This window comes from Atractosteus spatula, chromosome 4 (assembly GCF_055471065.1).
Source record: "Atractosteus spatula isolate fAtrSpa1 chromosome 4, fAtrSpa1.hap1, whole genome shotgun sequence".
In the NCBI taxonomy this organism is placed as follows: domain Eukaryota; kingdom Metazoa; phylum Chordata; class Actinopteri; order Semionotiformes; family Lepisosteidae; genus Atractosteus; species Atractosteus spatula.
In genome coordinates, this window is record NC_142709.1 from 2,748,455 (window position 1) to 2,762,962 (window position 14,508).

At 43.4% G+C, this 14,508-nt stretch overlaps 1 protein-coding gene across 1 annotated transcript; it reads left to right on the forward strand.

The window, feature by feature from the left end:
- Positions 1-4,285: 4,285 nt before the first annotated feature.
- Positions 4,286-9,372, forward strand: gja3 (gap junction protein, alpha 3). Its single transcript, XM_088914778.1, has one exon. It carries the CDS (start codon positions 4,286-4,288, stop codon positions 5,516-5,518), a length of 1,233 nt encoding a protein of 410 aa, XP_088770904.1. The 3' UTR covers positions 5,519-9,372.
- The last annotated feature ends 5,136 nt before the right edge of the window (positions 9,373-14,508 follow it).

Genomic DNA, 14,508 nt, shown 5'->3' on the forward strand with positions numbered 1-14,508 from the left:
TTTTTGGGGGGTCTTGTTTATTTATCGAGAAAGTCTGAGGTTTGCAGACCCCAAACCTCACAGCGACCGGAGGTGAGCATGGCGGAATCCGACCAAAGGGGGGCGCTGTTCTCCACATTTCTATCCTCCGGGGAGCAGTGCACGTTACCCTGAAAGTTGTAACTCTTTAACTACCGAATACCTTTGGGATCAGCGCTAGATCCCGTCGTTTGTCGTGTGTTTTTTTTTTGTCGTTTGGTTTTTAAATGATACTGAACGTATCGACGCCGAAAGAGCCCGGGGGTGTTTCTGCGTGCGCGCAGGCCGCTTACCTGCTCTGCCACGGGCCAACCTGGGGGCATCAGTTCAATTCAAGGTGCTTTATTAGCATGACTGATGGGCGCAATCAGTGCTGCCAATGCAAATAAAAATAAATAAAATTAACATGAAACAAAACAAAAAGTAAAATAAAATCTACAGCCATATTACAGACATTTACAACAAAGACATATCATAAAATATTTGCATATACTGTAAACATATTGGGACATGTTTATCGGGAGACAGACTCACTGTTCCTCAGGCTGTGACAGGAGATCACATACTGGGCTGCCAGTTCATCTGAGTTTCCCCCTCCCTCTCCCAGTAGGACATGAACACTCAGGGGGCTGCTTGTCTGATTCTGGGGAGCGGCGGGGACGTGTGTGTGTGTGTGTGTGTGTGAGGGGGCGCGCAGACGCGTGGCGATGAGCGGCGGGAGCCCAGGGGCGTGGCGTGCGCCCTGCAGGCTGATGACTTGATGGATCCAGTCATGCATGGTCACACAATGTGACAGTAGCGATGGCTGGGAAGGAGACCCGCTTGGCGCAACCCAATCTCCAAGTTCAACTTGCTTCTAAAAACTAGTTCCTTTTTTTTCTCCCCCCTCTTTTTTGTTGTTGTTGCCTCAAGACCGGCCTCAAGTCCATGAGCGCAGAAGACGGCGTCTGAAATAGGATCAGCTGGCTGCTTTTCGGAAGAGTTTGGTAAGATCTGGCACAGCGGCTGTGGTTGGGATTTGGGGAAAAAAAAGGAGGGATACTAATCTCGGAACAGCCCGACAGACCCAAAAGTACGGCACCAACTGGCGCTACTTGCAGTAGCTAAATTCGGCTAAATCCCCGGTCTAAGGTCCGAGGATTAGGAGGCGATGCGTTTAAATGGCTTTTATTGGCGCCAGCAGCCCGGACTGTAGGAGTTTGTTCTTTTACACAAAGAATTTCAAAGCTTTCACAGTTTTTTTTGGAAATAAAACGCCTCCAGGGGCCTTTTACACGAGTGGCATGAGTCCCACATTTGGAAGCAGTGGGGCTAAACGGTAGTTTTGACACGATAGTGACATTTTTCAGCCGGTTGTGCCAGCGAGCATTCAGGGGCGCCGGTACCTTCCTGATTCCAGCCCTGGGCACAGCGGTCTCGTCACCGCAGGAAAACGAATGACTATATTTGACAGCACAAGTATGTCTAAAGCGCATTTGTCTTAACTGAAGAAAACACACACCAAGTTATTAGGTTATGCAAGCAGGAGTATTGCATGGATTTAGTGGATCAGAAAATCTGAAAAGAGAATATATATTATAACCAGCTAAAACAGTTTTAGCGTACACTCTTACAGTTGTAAGCTTGCAGTTTAGAATAAACCTAGCATTTTTCTAGCTTCTTTAATGTGAATGTTAGGAGTTCGTCTTAGATACGTATTTTTGTAAATTATTCGCAATGAATCGGAATCGAAATCTATCATATAAGCAGGTGTTTGAAACTCGTTAGTGATTAATCCAATTGGGCACTGAGCATCGGTCGATTTGACAAAATATTTGCTGTGTTCAGCATTTCCAAAATCTGATGAGACAAGCACTTGCTTAGAGTGGTGCGATCCCACATTATTTCCATATTAAAAATTGTCATTTAGTAAGTACAATATACTGTACAAACAAAAGAGTCTGATGCTGTCAGTTTTGTATTATTATTATTATTTTATTTCATTATTATAGTAAAGATCTCTTACCTGCAGAGAGACAGAACTTCATGTTCTTCAATAATGTTATAAACAGTAACACACGCTAAGTGATAAGGATAACAAACTCAATTCACACTGTAAAGATCAGTTACATTCCAATTTAGTTTTAAGCATATAACAATAAATACCCATTCCTTCATTTCCATATAAATTCTAATTACACAATTTTGATCAGCTGTATTAATTCGATTTTCCTTGAATAGAACAACACGCACAGCTCTCGCCCTGACGAGTACAAGACAGCAACACAAGAATTTGTTAGTGTGGGAAGCAAGACGTGCCAATTCATTGCGTTGAAACTGAAATATTTTTATAAATATAAAGCCAGGCACTTTTTGTTATTTCTGTATTGCTGTATTTTGGTTTTAACGTAAATCCATTCACAATTAACGCCCGCTGCTGTGCTCTTCGCGGTGATGATGAGCGCCACTTCGCTGAATGCCGGATACACCGAATACAGGGGAAAAAAATAAATTTCATAGGAGTACAGTTAGGTGTTTTGATATCAACCCAGATGTAGGGAAACAAAGCCTAAAAAACTTCATTTTAAAGAATGATCTGCTAAAAGAAACTACAGAGGAGAAGTCAAAACACGGGCGTTCCGTTTGCTCCTTTTTATTAATGACAGAAATTGCTTTCTGTTTTCAGGTATTATATTTATTTTGTATCCTAGTCGATGGATTTCTTACCCACAACACAGGAACATTTTAGTAAGTTTTTTTTTCTCTTCTAATCTCATTTTTATTCATTTTTAGGGGTGACCTTGTCATGACTACAGTAGAACTCTGGCGATCACAGTCACCATCCACGGGTTTCGTTTGAAAATAATTGTATTATCTGGTTAGTGTTAGGGTGAAAATATTGTAGTTTTCATGTAAAATACAAAAATAATTGCGATTTTATATACACCGTTCAAACAAGGTTTATTTCACGTGTTACTAATGTCTGGGATATTGTTAATTTATTTGGAATTATCAACAACTGCCCTCTGTCAAACATAGAACTTAATAACCTTCCAATAATGTGTAATTTCGGCGTTCTTTTGGTTAGTGTGAGTTTAATTACCTCTTTTTCGACTGGAAGTACCACGTGTGATCTTCATTATTTTAAAACGAGTCATCAGGAATGTGCAGTGTTTTTGTTGTCTTTCATAACATATTAAAACATTCCATTACATTTTTAGATTTATGAATGAAAAATGTCATTTCCTCCTGTGTCTTTTCTTGTTTGCTTGCCTGTCGTGGGGTTTAATTAATTTGTGTGAACAAATTGAGAACTCGGAAGAGTTCCGATTTTACAGGCTTCTCCTAGGGGACTCAGGAGAGTCTCCTCAAGAGAAGCTTGTAAGCAAGACGATGGGCAGAGCTCTCAGCCGCAGGAAAATGCTTCTCCATCCAGACCTGTTCAGCCTGTAACAATGGATCTGTGTAATGACTATTGAGACAAGACCCTTTTATTCGATTCTTTCTGTTATTTTAGACCTCCTTACAAAAAAAAACTAGATCTATTTGAAGGATTTTATAAAGTATGCAACTAACAAGAAAAACAAATCTGAAGCAAACCATGCAGATCTTTTGTACATTATGACAGTTATTGGTGTATTTGTTTTCCTGTGGTCGTTGTCTTAGTTCTGGCTGTGACTGAAGAATGACCATTCTCAGTGTTGTATAAAGTGCTTAAACGTGTAGCAGTTGAATCACACTGAAACACCTCTGCGTGCTTGTGGGGAGGTTCGCTGCTTATCCAGCCACTTGAGGTCTTTCCCTCTCTGAGTGCTGTTTTTTTTACAGTTATATGTAAAAAGGGGAAAAAAAAGTGGAGCTCAGCACAAGCCAGCTGCCCAGCCAAGCGATCAGGTGGGAGCTCACACGTTGCAGAGGACAGTGGGTTTTTTTCACTCTGCCCTTTGTCTGATTAGGCGACCTTATTGCTTTAGTAAGAAGACGAGACCGCCGTTCCTGGAAGCAATGTGGACTAAACCTACTCACTCGAGAAAGGCAGCGCTGACCCCCTGGTCCCACACACACACAGCCTGTTAGGGGATGAGCGTGGATCTGCGATCTGCCCGCTTGTGTGCCAGTTAAATTAGGGATTCCAGGTCAATCGGAGCCGAAGACTTTGTTCTTGCTGTTGTAACTCTTCTGTGTTTGGTGCCGCAACAGAATTGTCTTGTTTGTTTTATTTTTTTTCTCCCCCTTCACCACATTCATTCTAGACTGTACTTTCTCCGTAGGCTAGGAGTCTTAAACAATGGGTGACTGGAGCTTTTTGGGGAGACTGTTGGAAAATGCACAAGAACACTCCACCGTGATAGGCAAGGTCTGGCTGACAGTGCTCTTTATCTTCAGGATCTTGGTGCTGGGGGCGGCTGCGGAAGAGGTCTGGGGCGACGAACAGTCCGATTTCACTTGCAACACGCAGCAGCCCGGTTGCGAGAATGTGTGCTATGACAAGGCGTTCCCCATCTCTCACATCCGCTTCTGGGTGCTGCAGATCATCTTCGTGTCCACCCCCACCCTCATCTACCTGGGCCACGTCCTGCACATCGTGCGCATGGAGGAGAAACGCAAGGAGAAGGAGGAGGAGCTGCAGAAAGCCAGCAAGCTGCAGGAGGAACTGATCTTCAAGAACGGGAAAAAGGACAAGCCGCCCATCCGCGATGAGCACGGCAAGATCCGAATACGAGGCGCCCTCCTGCGCACCTACGTCTTCAACATCATTTTCAAGACCTTGTTTGAAGTGGGATTTATCGTAGGCCAGTACTTTCTCTACGGCTTTCAGCTGAAGCCCCTGTACAAGTGTGACCGCTGGCCCTGCCCCAACAGCGTGGACTGCTTCATCTCCAGGCCCACGGAAAAGACCATCTTCATCATATTCATGCTTGTGGTGGCTTGCGTGTCTCTCTTGCTGAACCTGCTGGAGATTTACCACCTCGGATGGAAGAAGCTCAAGCAGGGAATGACCAACGAGCTCCCCCCAGACCACGAGCCGCGCTGCAGCCGAGCGGAGCCTGGACCCACGGCGCCGGCGCCGAGAACTGCCCCCCCGGGCCTCAGCTACCCCCCTAATTACACCGACGTCACGGCGGGGGGCCCCCACGCCTTCCCCCCGGCCTCCCCGGCGGAGTTCAAGATGGAGCCCCCGCCCGAGGACCAGGACGAGCCGCCTTCCTTCTACATCAACAGCAGCAACCACCGGCTGGCCGCCGAGCAGAACTGGGCCAACCTGGCGACGGAGCAGCAGACTCAGGAGAGGAAGCCCGCCTCCTCCAGCGGCAGCGCCAGCGCCAGCACTCGCAGCGAGAGCCCGCTGGACCCGCCCGCCAGCAGCGCCAGCCCGAGCGAGGGGAAGAGCGAGCTGGGGGAGGGGCCGGCGACCACCACGGTCCAGATGCACGAGCCCCCCTCCGCCGCGGACTCCCGCCGGCTGAGCCGGGCCAGCAGGGCCAGCGGCCGAGCGCGGCCGGACGACCTGGCGGTCTAGACCCCCCTCCCTGCGGGGCGAGCCGGTTTTTATAAACACGAACACAACGTCGGAGGAGAAGGTAATGTAAGGCAGGGCACTGGAACAGGGTGGGGGGGGAGGCGCTCTCGATAGAATCTAAACAGCAATGCTGGCGTGCAATCGGTGAGTTGTAGCGAATCCTGAACAGGTTGTTCTCGGCGGCCCGCGAGGTGCAGGGGCCCAGAAACATGCCAGCTCCCAGACAGCGAGGGCAGAGTGGGGCTCCACCAGTCCTCCCAGTCCAGACACTCACAGCAGTGCACCCGTCCTTCAGCTCTTCCCAGGCTCCTGGACCTCCGGGATTCGGGTGTCACTGTCAGCCCTGTTTTCATCACGTCCACATATCATTCAGCAATTAGTTTGACTGGAATCAGAGGAAATGATTGGATTGCGTTAAAGCAAGCTGAGAAATGATGGAGTTACGGGGATGGGATGCACATATCCCAGGAAGGGTTTGTTCTGCTGCATGTTTCAACAGTCCAGAACTGAATTTGGCCTGCATTGCATGTCAGAAATTTAGGTCCATGTAAGTATGTTTTATAAAAACACAAGGGTAGTTTTCAGTTTCAGGGGGGTGTTATCCTACACGGTTTGTAAGGAAGCATTTCCAAAAGCTCGTGTGTCTTAAAGTGTTTTATTTTGAACACTTTCAGCCCCTACGTGATTAAGACAGTAGTGTTTGCTTTGCATTTGGAACACATGGCTTACAGCCCCTAATAACAAAACAAGTTTGAATCCGTCTTTAAATTCTTTAGTTGGAAATGATCTGCCTTGAAAAAGTAAAACTACTAGATGGACTATTTGATATAAAACCCAACACATAACAAGAAAATGATGTGCCACAATCCTAAACAGGAGCATTTCTGTTATTGAAATACCTATTGTTACCAACAATTAGGAATGTTAATTCTGCTTGGGAAAAGTTTGCTTTGAAAATTCCTGACAGTTTATACGCAATCCAAATGATCTTTGCAAAAATATCTATGCTGAATATAATTTTCCATTTCAATCCTTGTGTCTATCTTTACATTCAGAAAACGGCCATTTTTTTAACAACACATCAGTTTCCATTCTGATACCTCTGTCATGTTTTATGAATGTAGGATACATCTGTCAGCGTGAGCTGCAACTCACTGATTCACCAACAGGACAGCAAGCATATTTGACCTTCTTGGCTATACCTATTTTCAGTGTTCTCTGAAACCATTGCAAAGCCTGGAGAAAAAGCATGACTGCTTACCACGACTTCGTAGCCTTCTTTGGATATGGAAAGAATAAGCACTAGATTATTCATATTAATACAATCTTGTTTTTTGAAAATGATATTGATTAGGTTTGGTTTCTAGAAGTAGAAGAATGCGGGTAAATTTGGTCTTAAAACGACGTTGAAGAACTCACGTCAGACCTAAGCATGTTGTTCAATGAAGTTCTGTGACTTTTTAGTCTGTTCTCAAGACAAATCCTCTCCTAATCTTGATTTCAGAAGCAGGGCTAAACCAAGAATTAAATATGCTTTTGTAGCGCTTCTGCTGTTTATAGGATTTTATCTACAGAAACCGCAGGTCATATTTTGTGTCACATGAACGTGAGCACCGAGCTGACGCAGGAGAAAGGTTCCAGGTCCTGCTAGAACATTTTCCGTTTTTTAACAAAAATGTCGCTGAAAAGTGAAAAGAAGAACACAAATACTGGATAACGTTGCAAAGTTGTTTTTTTTTTAAGGATTTTTTGCTAACTTTTAAAAAGTGAACCAGACATAATTGTAAGCACTTCAAAGAAAAGGTGAAATCATTAAGCTGGAACACCATTGAAAAATAAACGGAAAAAAAAACCAATAGCCAGTAATTAGTGGAGTCTATTCTTTGGCCATGTTTTCAAGTCTAAGTGCTATTCTGCCTGGGTAACGACAAATTCAGCAGTGGGAAATCTAGGCATCTCTCTTAAAATTAAGCCTGAGACTCTAGACCCATCCTCAAATTAGTGAAGCAGCATAAGCTTTCTATAAAATATACTTATATATAAATATATTTATTAAAAAAAAGACTTTTACTATTCCATTTTAAAACTTGCAGGTTTATGTTTTTAGTCACAACAGCTCTTAAATTTGACTGGAAAATCGATCTTTTTTAGAACGATCAGATTGTAGCTGCCATTAAAAATCTAAGTCATATCAGGCTCTTCACCTTCATGTAGAGAACAACCTGTGATTAAATTATCATCGCAGACTTTCACAGATTGCACGCAATACCCTCTATTCAGATTCAATGCTAAAAAGCTCTATTGTAAAATCAAGTTTTACAATTTATTGTTGAAATATGCTTAACAGTAGTCAGTACAGAAAGGAAAATGCACTGAGTTTCTGGCCAGGTGTTGTTTAGGAACTGTATCAGATAAACTGGATGAGCAATGTCTGTAGCCAAAAATGTTTCATACAAATATGAAGACTCCCACACCTTCTTCTTCCCTCTTTGATTCATTTCAAGATATTTATATTATTTATTAAAATCCCTAACTATTACTGACTACTGTCTACAGTTGTGGACATACGTTTGGCTGACCTAGCTGATGTTGCTACCACTTAAGAAATATGAATATCCATCTGTAGTTTTACCTCATTTACACTAAGAGCTACTGTGTGGGGAAAAAAAAATCTATCTGGAAAAGCCCATATAGAAATACTGTATGGAAAAAGTCCAAAAAAGTTCAAGACAAAACAAGTCTTAGAAAAAAATATTACAAGCCTTTAATTTCTGTTCAAGCCTAATTAGATTTTTGTTGATACTGTTGAAACTGAAATAAGGCAGTTTACAAGATACTAAGGACGTTTTTGAAGAACTCTTAAGGTAGATATTTTATACAATAGGTCTTGCTACAAGTGAAAACTACAGATGCTAAGAGAGTTTCCAAATATAGTACGCATGTATCCACATTTCCTGAGTGTTACTGATATCAGAGTGGGTGGAAGAATTTTGCATTGGAAGAACAGAATGATATACAAACTGTTGTACTCAACTGACTCCTACTTTCACTGTGATCAAAGAGAGCAGTTTTCCAGATGTACATGTACTGTTTTAGTTTCACCTATTTTAATGTACAAAAAAGAACAAAAAAAGTGTGTTACCTTGTCATTTTGGTTCTTAAAGTTTACATTTTAGTTTTTAGATGAAGATTTGCACAATTTTGGCAAACCATACTGTTGTATGAAGTGTATATTGGTAGATGAGAGAAAAGAAACAGAGAAGCAACAAGACTCTGCCAATGTTGATAAACCCTTCAAGGAAACGTCTTATACCGAAACACAGCCACTCTTCACATTAAAGACAGTGCAGGAACAACAGAAAGTGTGTTTTTGTTTTAATTTGTAGAGGAGATAATAAAGTTGCTTACAGTGTTGAAAATGGTTTAAATCTGGGAATCTTAGCTTTGTGTGAAACACCAGCAGAAAGTTGGGATATTAAAATAGCCCAAAAGATATTCCATGCAAATATTCCATTGGTCTGCTTTGTATCCTGTCTCCCAACGAATCAGTATAAAATCCACTTCTCCATATAGGAATAACCTCAGCTTTCTGCTCGCCCTTCAATTTACTTTCATATTGGAGCTAAAGTCTTCCTCAGAGATTTCTTGTCGATTCCTTCCTGCTCTCTCGTGCAGAGAGCAGATTGCTCTGGCCAGGCAGGGAGTAGTAGCCCCTTACAAGAACCGCAGACCTGTTTAACTGCTGTCTGAAGAGAAGTGCCTTGTGTATTCGATTTTGTAAGAACAAGTTGATGTAAATGTTCATTTACCTCAAATGTTTACAAAACTGTTCCTAAATAAACTTTTTTGTACCATATTATTGTTTGTCTTGCTTCTCCCCCCAGTGAATGACAGAAGATGTGCGTCTGTGTTACTTGAAATACATCACATGAATGGAGAGCACGAGCTGTCCTGGGCAGAGATGCCTCTGACACCTGGGTTATTTCACAAACTCCTTTTCCCTTTTTTAAAATAATGATTGTAATAATGAAACAGGGGCAGCACGTTTGTGCGGTGGTCAGCACCGCTGCCTCCCAGCGCTGGGGTCTTGGGTTCAATTCCAGACCTGAGGTGCTGTCTGTGTGGAGTTTGCATGTTCTCCTCATGTTCTTGTGGGTTTCCTTCCACACACTAAAGACATGCTGGTGGGTGAACTGGCCCTGGTGTGCATGTGTGTGTGTCTGCCCTGTGTGGACTGGTGTCCCGTCCAGGGTGTACCCTGCTCTGAGCCCATTGCTTGCTGGGACAGGCTCTGGCTCCTCTGTGACCCTGAACTGGGTGATGTGGTCTGTGGTTAGAAAATGGATTGAAAAATGGAAACAACATGAATATGGGTCCATGTTTTTTTTTTCACAAGCACATTACTAAATTGAATCAAAACGTAGCACATGGATTAGCACATACATCCCGTAACAGAAGTACTAAATGTTTTTTTTGTTCCAAGAAAAAATTCAGAATCATCCTCAGATTTAATTTCTGGGGTTTCCTTATGAGCTTCTAAATTCCTAAAATCCTCAATCTGGATGGATGGTGAGGTGTTATCCAACCGTCCAGTATGGGAACCCACTGATTCCCGATAAGAACTGCAGCGATCCCAATCCAACCCCCCCAGAGCATAGCGCCCCAGGAGGACTACACCCTGCACCTGCACTGGACTCCATCTGGGCAGAACATGCCCACTGTTTAGAGACGCTGGCTATCCTGGGCAGCCCTTCTCTGAGAGCAATGACAGAGAGCCCACACTGCACTGACACAGGGAGAACATGCAAACTCCACAAGAAAGCCCTGTCTGGAATTGTACCCTGTACTACAGGAACTGCAGCACGGACCCAGAAGCAACTGCTCTAAAAGGTAGAAGTTCAACATAGTGACTTGAAAGTAGCACAACAGGGATCAACGGGTATCCTATTGGGAAGGATATTATTGTGCTTTTGAATGTTTTTCACATTTCCACTGAGCACCTATCAACACGTGTGAGTGATCTGAGAATCCCCACTACAGATCGGCAGGTCCACAGCCGCCGAACATCCATCACTCCAGTTTCCGGTTCCCAGAGGTGGCTGCAGTGGAGCAGAGTCGGGGAGACACACAAGGCTGGGTCCCCAGTTCAGGCAATCCCACACTGAAACACAGAGCCAGGCTTTCCCCCGTCAGCGCTGGGGCGTGAGTGAATTTAGTGTAAGAAGAGCATCAGACTAAGTTAACTGAGAAAGCAAGCTGGAAAAAAAACCAGAAGGCGCTGCTGCCTGCCAGAAAACAAGTTCCAGAAGTTCCACAGCTAGTTGTGAAGACGTTATTAGGGACAATGTTTGTTTTGCTCCTCCGGGCTCCAGCGTTCATCGCGAAAGGCACTCTGAGAAGTGTTACCGCACTTGTGTCTGTGAGACGGCGCCGTTGCGCGAGTCGACAGGACGTGCCCTGACACCGTGTTTAAAAACACAGGAGATATTCCGCAGCGGGCAGATGCAGAACGCCCGCCGCCTGTGTTAGTGTCAGCCTTCATGGCCGCCCTTTGTCCACACGTCCTCTCCCGTCATTTTGTGCGCCACTAGATTAAAGAACTACTGTACCTCCAGGCCTCTGTCTTTATAATACAGCATTTATAGATTAGTCAGATTACCAAAGAAAGCATTCCTCTAATAAAGTATCAACAATTTGCAAGGGATTACAGCATGAACTTTGCACATCATTCCCTTGCACACAGAGCTCATTGTGTTGGAGCAGCTGATTTCACAACATTTTCAAGTACCTAAAATACCTTTTGGATACTATTGTTTATTTAGACTTTCTATATGCCCATTTACAGGATTGTTACTTTTTTCCTTTTTATTTCACTGTTTTGGACTTGGTTCTGGCATTAGGCACTCTGTCAGCTGCTATCTATTACATTTGCTAGAATTCATATGTGGTCACTACACATAATGGACCATATGTCATTGAAATGATGTATTAGCAGTATGACATTTCATGCAAAAATAATAACAGATTGTGTGAAAACTTGAAGGTGTTGACTGAATACAGATAATTCCAGCAGTGATTTTATTCAAGAAATCCATCCTGCTTAAATTGGATCAAATCCTTAACTGAAATCCAGGAGTTACTCATCAGCTTGTCACCAGTAATCATCAGTCCCTCTGATTACAGCTGTTTGAAACACAGTTTTAACCTACATGCTGTACCTTTGTCAAATAATTTTGAGATTATCTGGCTTTTGCTTATTTGAAAACTGGTATTATATCCAGCAGGCAATGATGGCTCATGTTAAGAAACAGACAATATTTAGAGGATATTGGTATTTTAACTTGCAGCATGTGCGTAATTTGGAAAATTTAATTTTGTGAAACACAAAGCTGTGAGCATGTCAGGCTCACGAACTCAGTGGAAATTCCACACCACCATCCTAGGTCTTTAAAAAAGTTGTTTTTTACCATTTCCAATGAAATAATAATTTGATATGGTATCTTTCATGCTACGTCGTCTCAGGACCACTGGCAATAAACAATAAAGACAGGATATATTTCAGATTGGATATCAAAATTCAATCTGAGCGGTTCAGAAAAATAAAAAGCCAAGTACTTTTTCATTGGAATGGCCTGGAAAAGCCATGGATATTTATGTCTTCTCGGGCAAAGCCAGATCCCATCTTCCTGAACTCCAAGTCAGATGTGCGGAGGATGACTTCCGGGAGGTATTGGTTTTTTATCTCTGTCTCACTCCCAGGGAGGACAGACTGGACAGGGAGCGTCGGAACAGGACTGGAGCAGATTCGATGCACGCTCAACTCTAGGACAACCTACCAAATGACAAAGAAATAAATTCAAGGGGGGAGATCATACTCTTAAAGACACCTTCTGGCAGAATGCTTTCTAATTTCAAATGAGCACGTGCCCCGACTGTGCCTGTTCCACAACGCAAGAGACATTTCCAGAAGTGGACTTCTCATGATGAAGGAGGACACCAGTGGATGCTATTATACCTACTGTAAGATGATCTCATTTAAACATATTCAAGCAGATTGGGGGAAAGTAATCTTTTTCAACTAATAAAAAGTTAGAGGTGTTTTTTGGAGGTCGTGTACTACTTCATATAGTAACTATAAGAGCACTACTAGAGATTACTTTAAATGACATTTGAAACATTATTTCCCCTAAACTTTCTTGTGAATGGTGACAAGTAATCCCCTGAAGTGGGAATGAAGGAAGTGTAAGAGTAATGGATTCCTTCTGAAGAGCAGCTGTCCCAGCGCTGATCACGCCGGCCCCAGGGCACTGCAGCCACGTGGATGCAGAAGATCCACGACGCCTCATGTCCTCTGCTCATGACTCACTGCTTCAGCGCTGAGCCTGAATCCAGATCTGAAATGCAAAATCAGATGTTGTCTGAGCAAACTGATGATCCCATGTCAGCGAAAGTTGCAGACGAAACGGGTATTTGTCTTGTTTTCTCTGTGTCTCGCTGCTTTCCGTCCCCTGTCTCTTCCCAGCCTCTGGAATGGCAACAAGGATTAATGCCTAAAAGGGAGGCTGGTCCAGGACTGGTCCCAGTGTGAGAACACTGGAGCTCAGGAATGTGCCTCAGGCGCTCTCCCATGGACTCTTAAAGAGTGAGGCCCGGCTGTACAGTCAGACACAACACTTCAGCCTGTAGGCGCCTGCTGTATACACCGCACTGCTCTGGGGCAAAGAGGGGGCCTGTGTGCTTCGCTACAGATCAAGAACATGTTTCTCTTAAATCCTTCCTGGAGAGGGTTAACTAAAAACAAAATCAAATCCTATAAAAAAAACAAACAAACGAGCTTTAACATACTGCATGAAAGAAGTGACAGAGACTTCAGCATATTCACATTCTGGGTGAACACTATTTGCTTTGGGGAAAGTAAGGTGCCTCTGGGGAGAGGAAGTCATTAAAATAAGCATCTGAAATTAACAACTGTCATAAGCCACGCGATGACTGATAACTGCTCTTCTTTCAGTGCTTTTCAAACAGGTCCTTTGGTTTTTCATGCTGTAAATTGATGTGTATCAGGAAAGCCTGGGGACATTTCCGGCTTTTTATGGTTCTGAGCTTCAGAATACCAGAATCTGTTTATACATCTTTTTAATCAGATGGACCATTATTATTATTATTTATTTCATTCTCACAGTTCAATGCAGTGTATTGATTTGTGGATACAAGACATTGAATAAAGACAGGACGTTATGATTATGGCCATATGATTTAATAGTGTGCATAAGTTCTGATTATAAAAATTACATTATCTTTGGAATGCACTCTCTGTTCAATAATAAATACAATAATAATTTTAAAAAATCATAATTCTATAAGAAATGATGAGGATTAGAAAGGATGAGGCTAGAGTTGGTGCCTCCTAAGTGGCTCAATCACTAAAGGTGCTGGCCTGACAGCAGAGAGAGCTCTATGAGCATGGGTTTGAGGTCATGGGACACTGGGCCATGTCCCTGGCTGACTGGGGCTGGGATTCCCCAGAATGCAGCACTGCTGAGGGTCGGGTGGGATGAACTGGCTGGTGACCCCTGTGGAGGTCGCTCTGCTCTCGCTGGCATGCAGCTCTGTTGGTGATGGGCATGTGTCTCCTCCAATCGGTGCTGTGTGCCGGTGACACATTAAAAGATGATTGGCTGGAAGACGGGCTGGTGGGAGACGTCTGCCCACGCTTCCTCATTCTCTCCTGCGTGCTGTTGTGGGGCTTGTATTGCCAAGCCATGTGCACAGGTGATTCTGGCAAACCTGCATGGTACATAGTACAGACCATGGCCAAGTCATTACTCATTTAAAAACATCATGTTTTTCTGCTGGAGCACATCAAGAAAATAGAAATTGCATCAATTATTTCATTTTTCTCTTGAAGTAGCGCTGGCTGTGAAAAATGTTTCTGACTTGTAACGTGGTGTACTGTATATATGCATTCCGACAATCGATTTTGAGTTTTG

What these genes read in the sequence shown, in the direction of transcription:
- gja3 (XM_088914778.1), top strand. Translation starts at nt 4,286, where the DNA reads ATGGGTGACTGGAGCTTTTTGGGGAGACTGTTGGAAAATGCACAAGAA.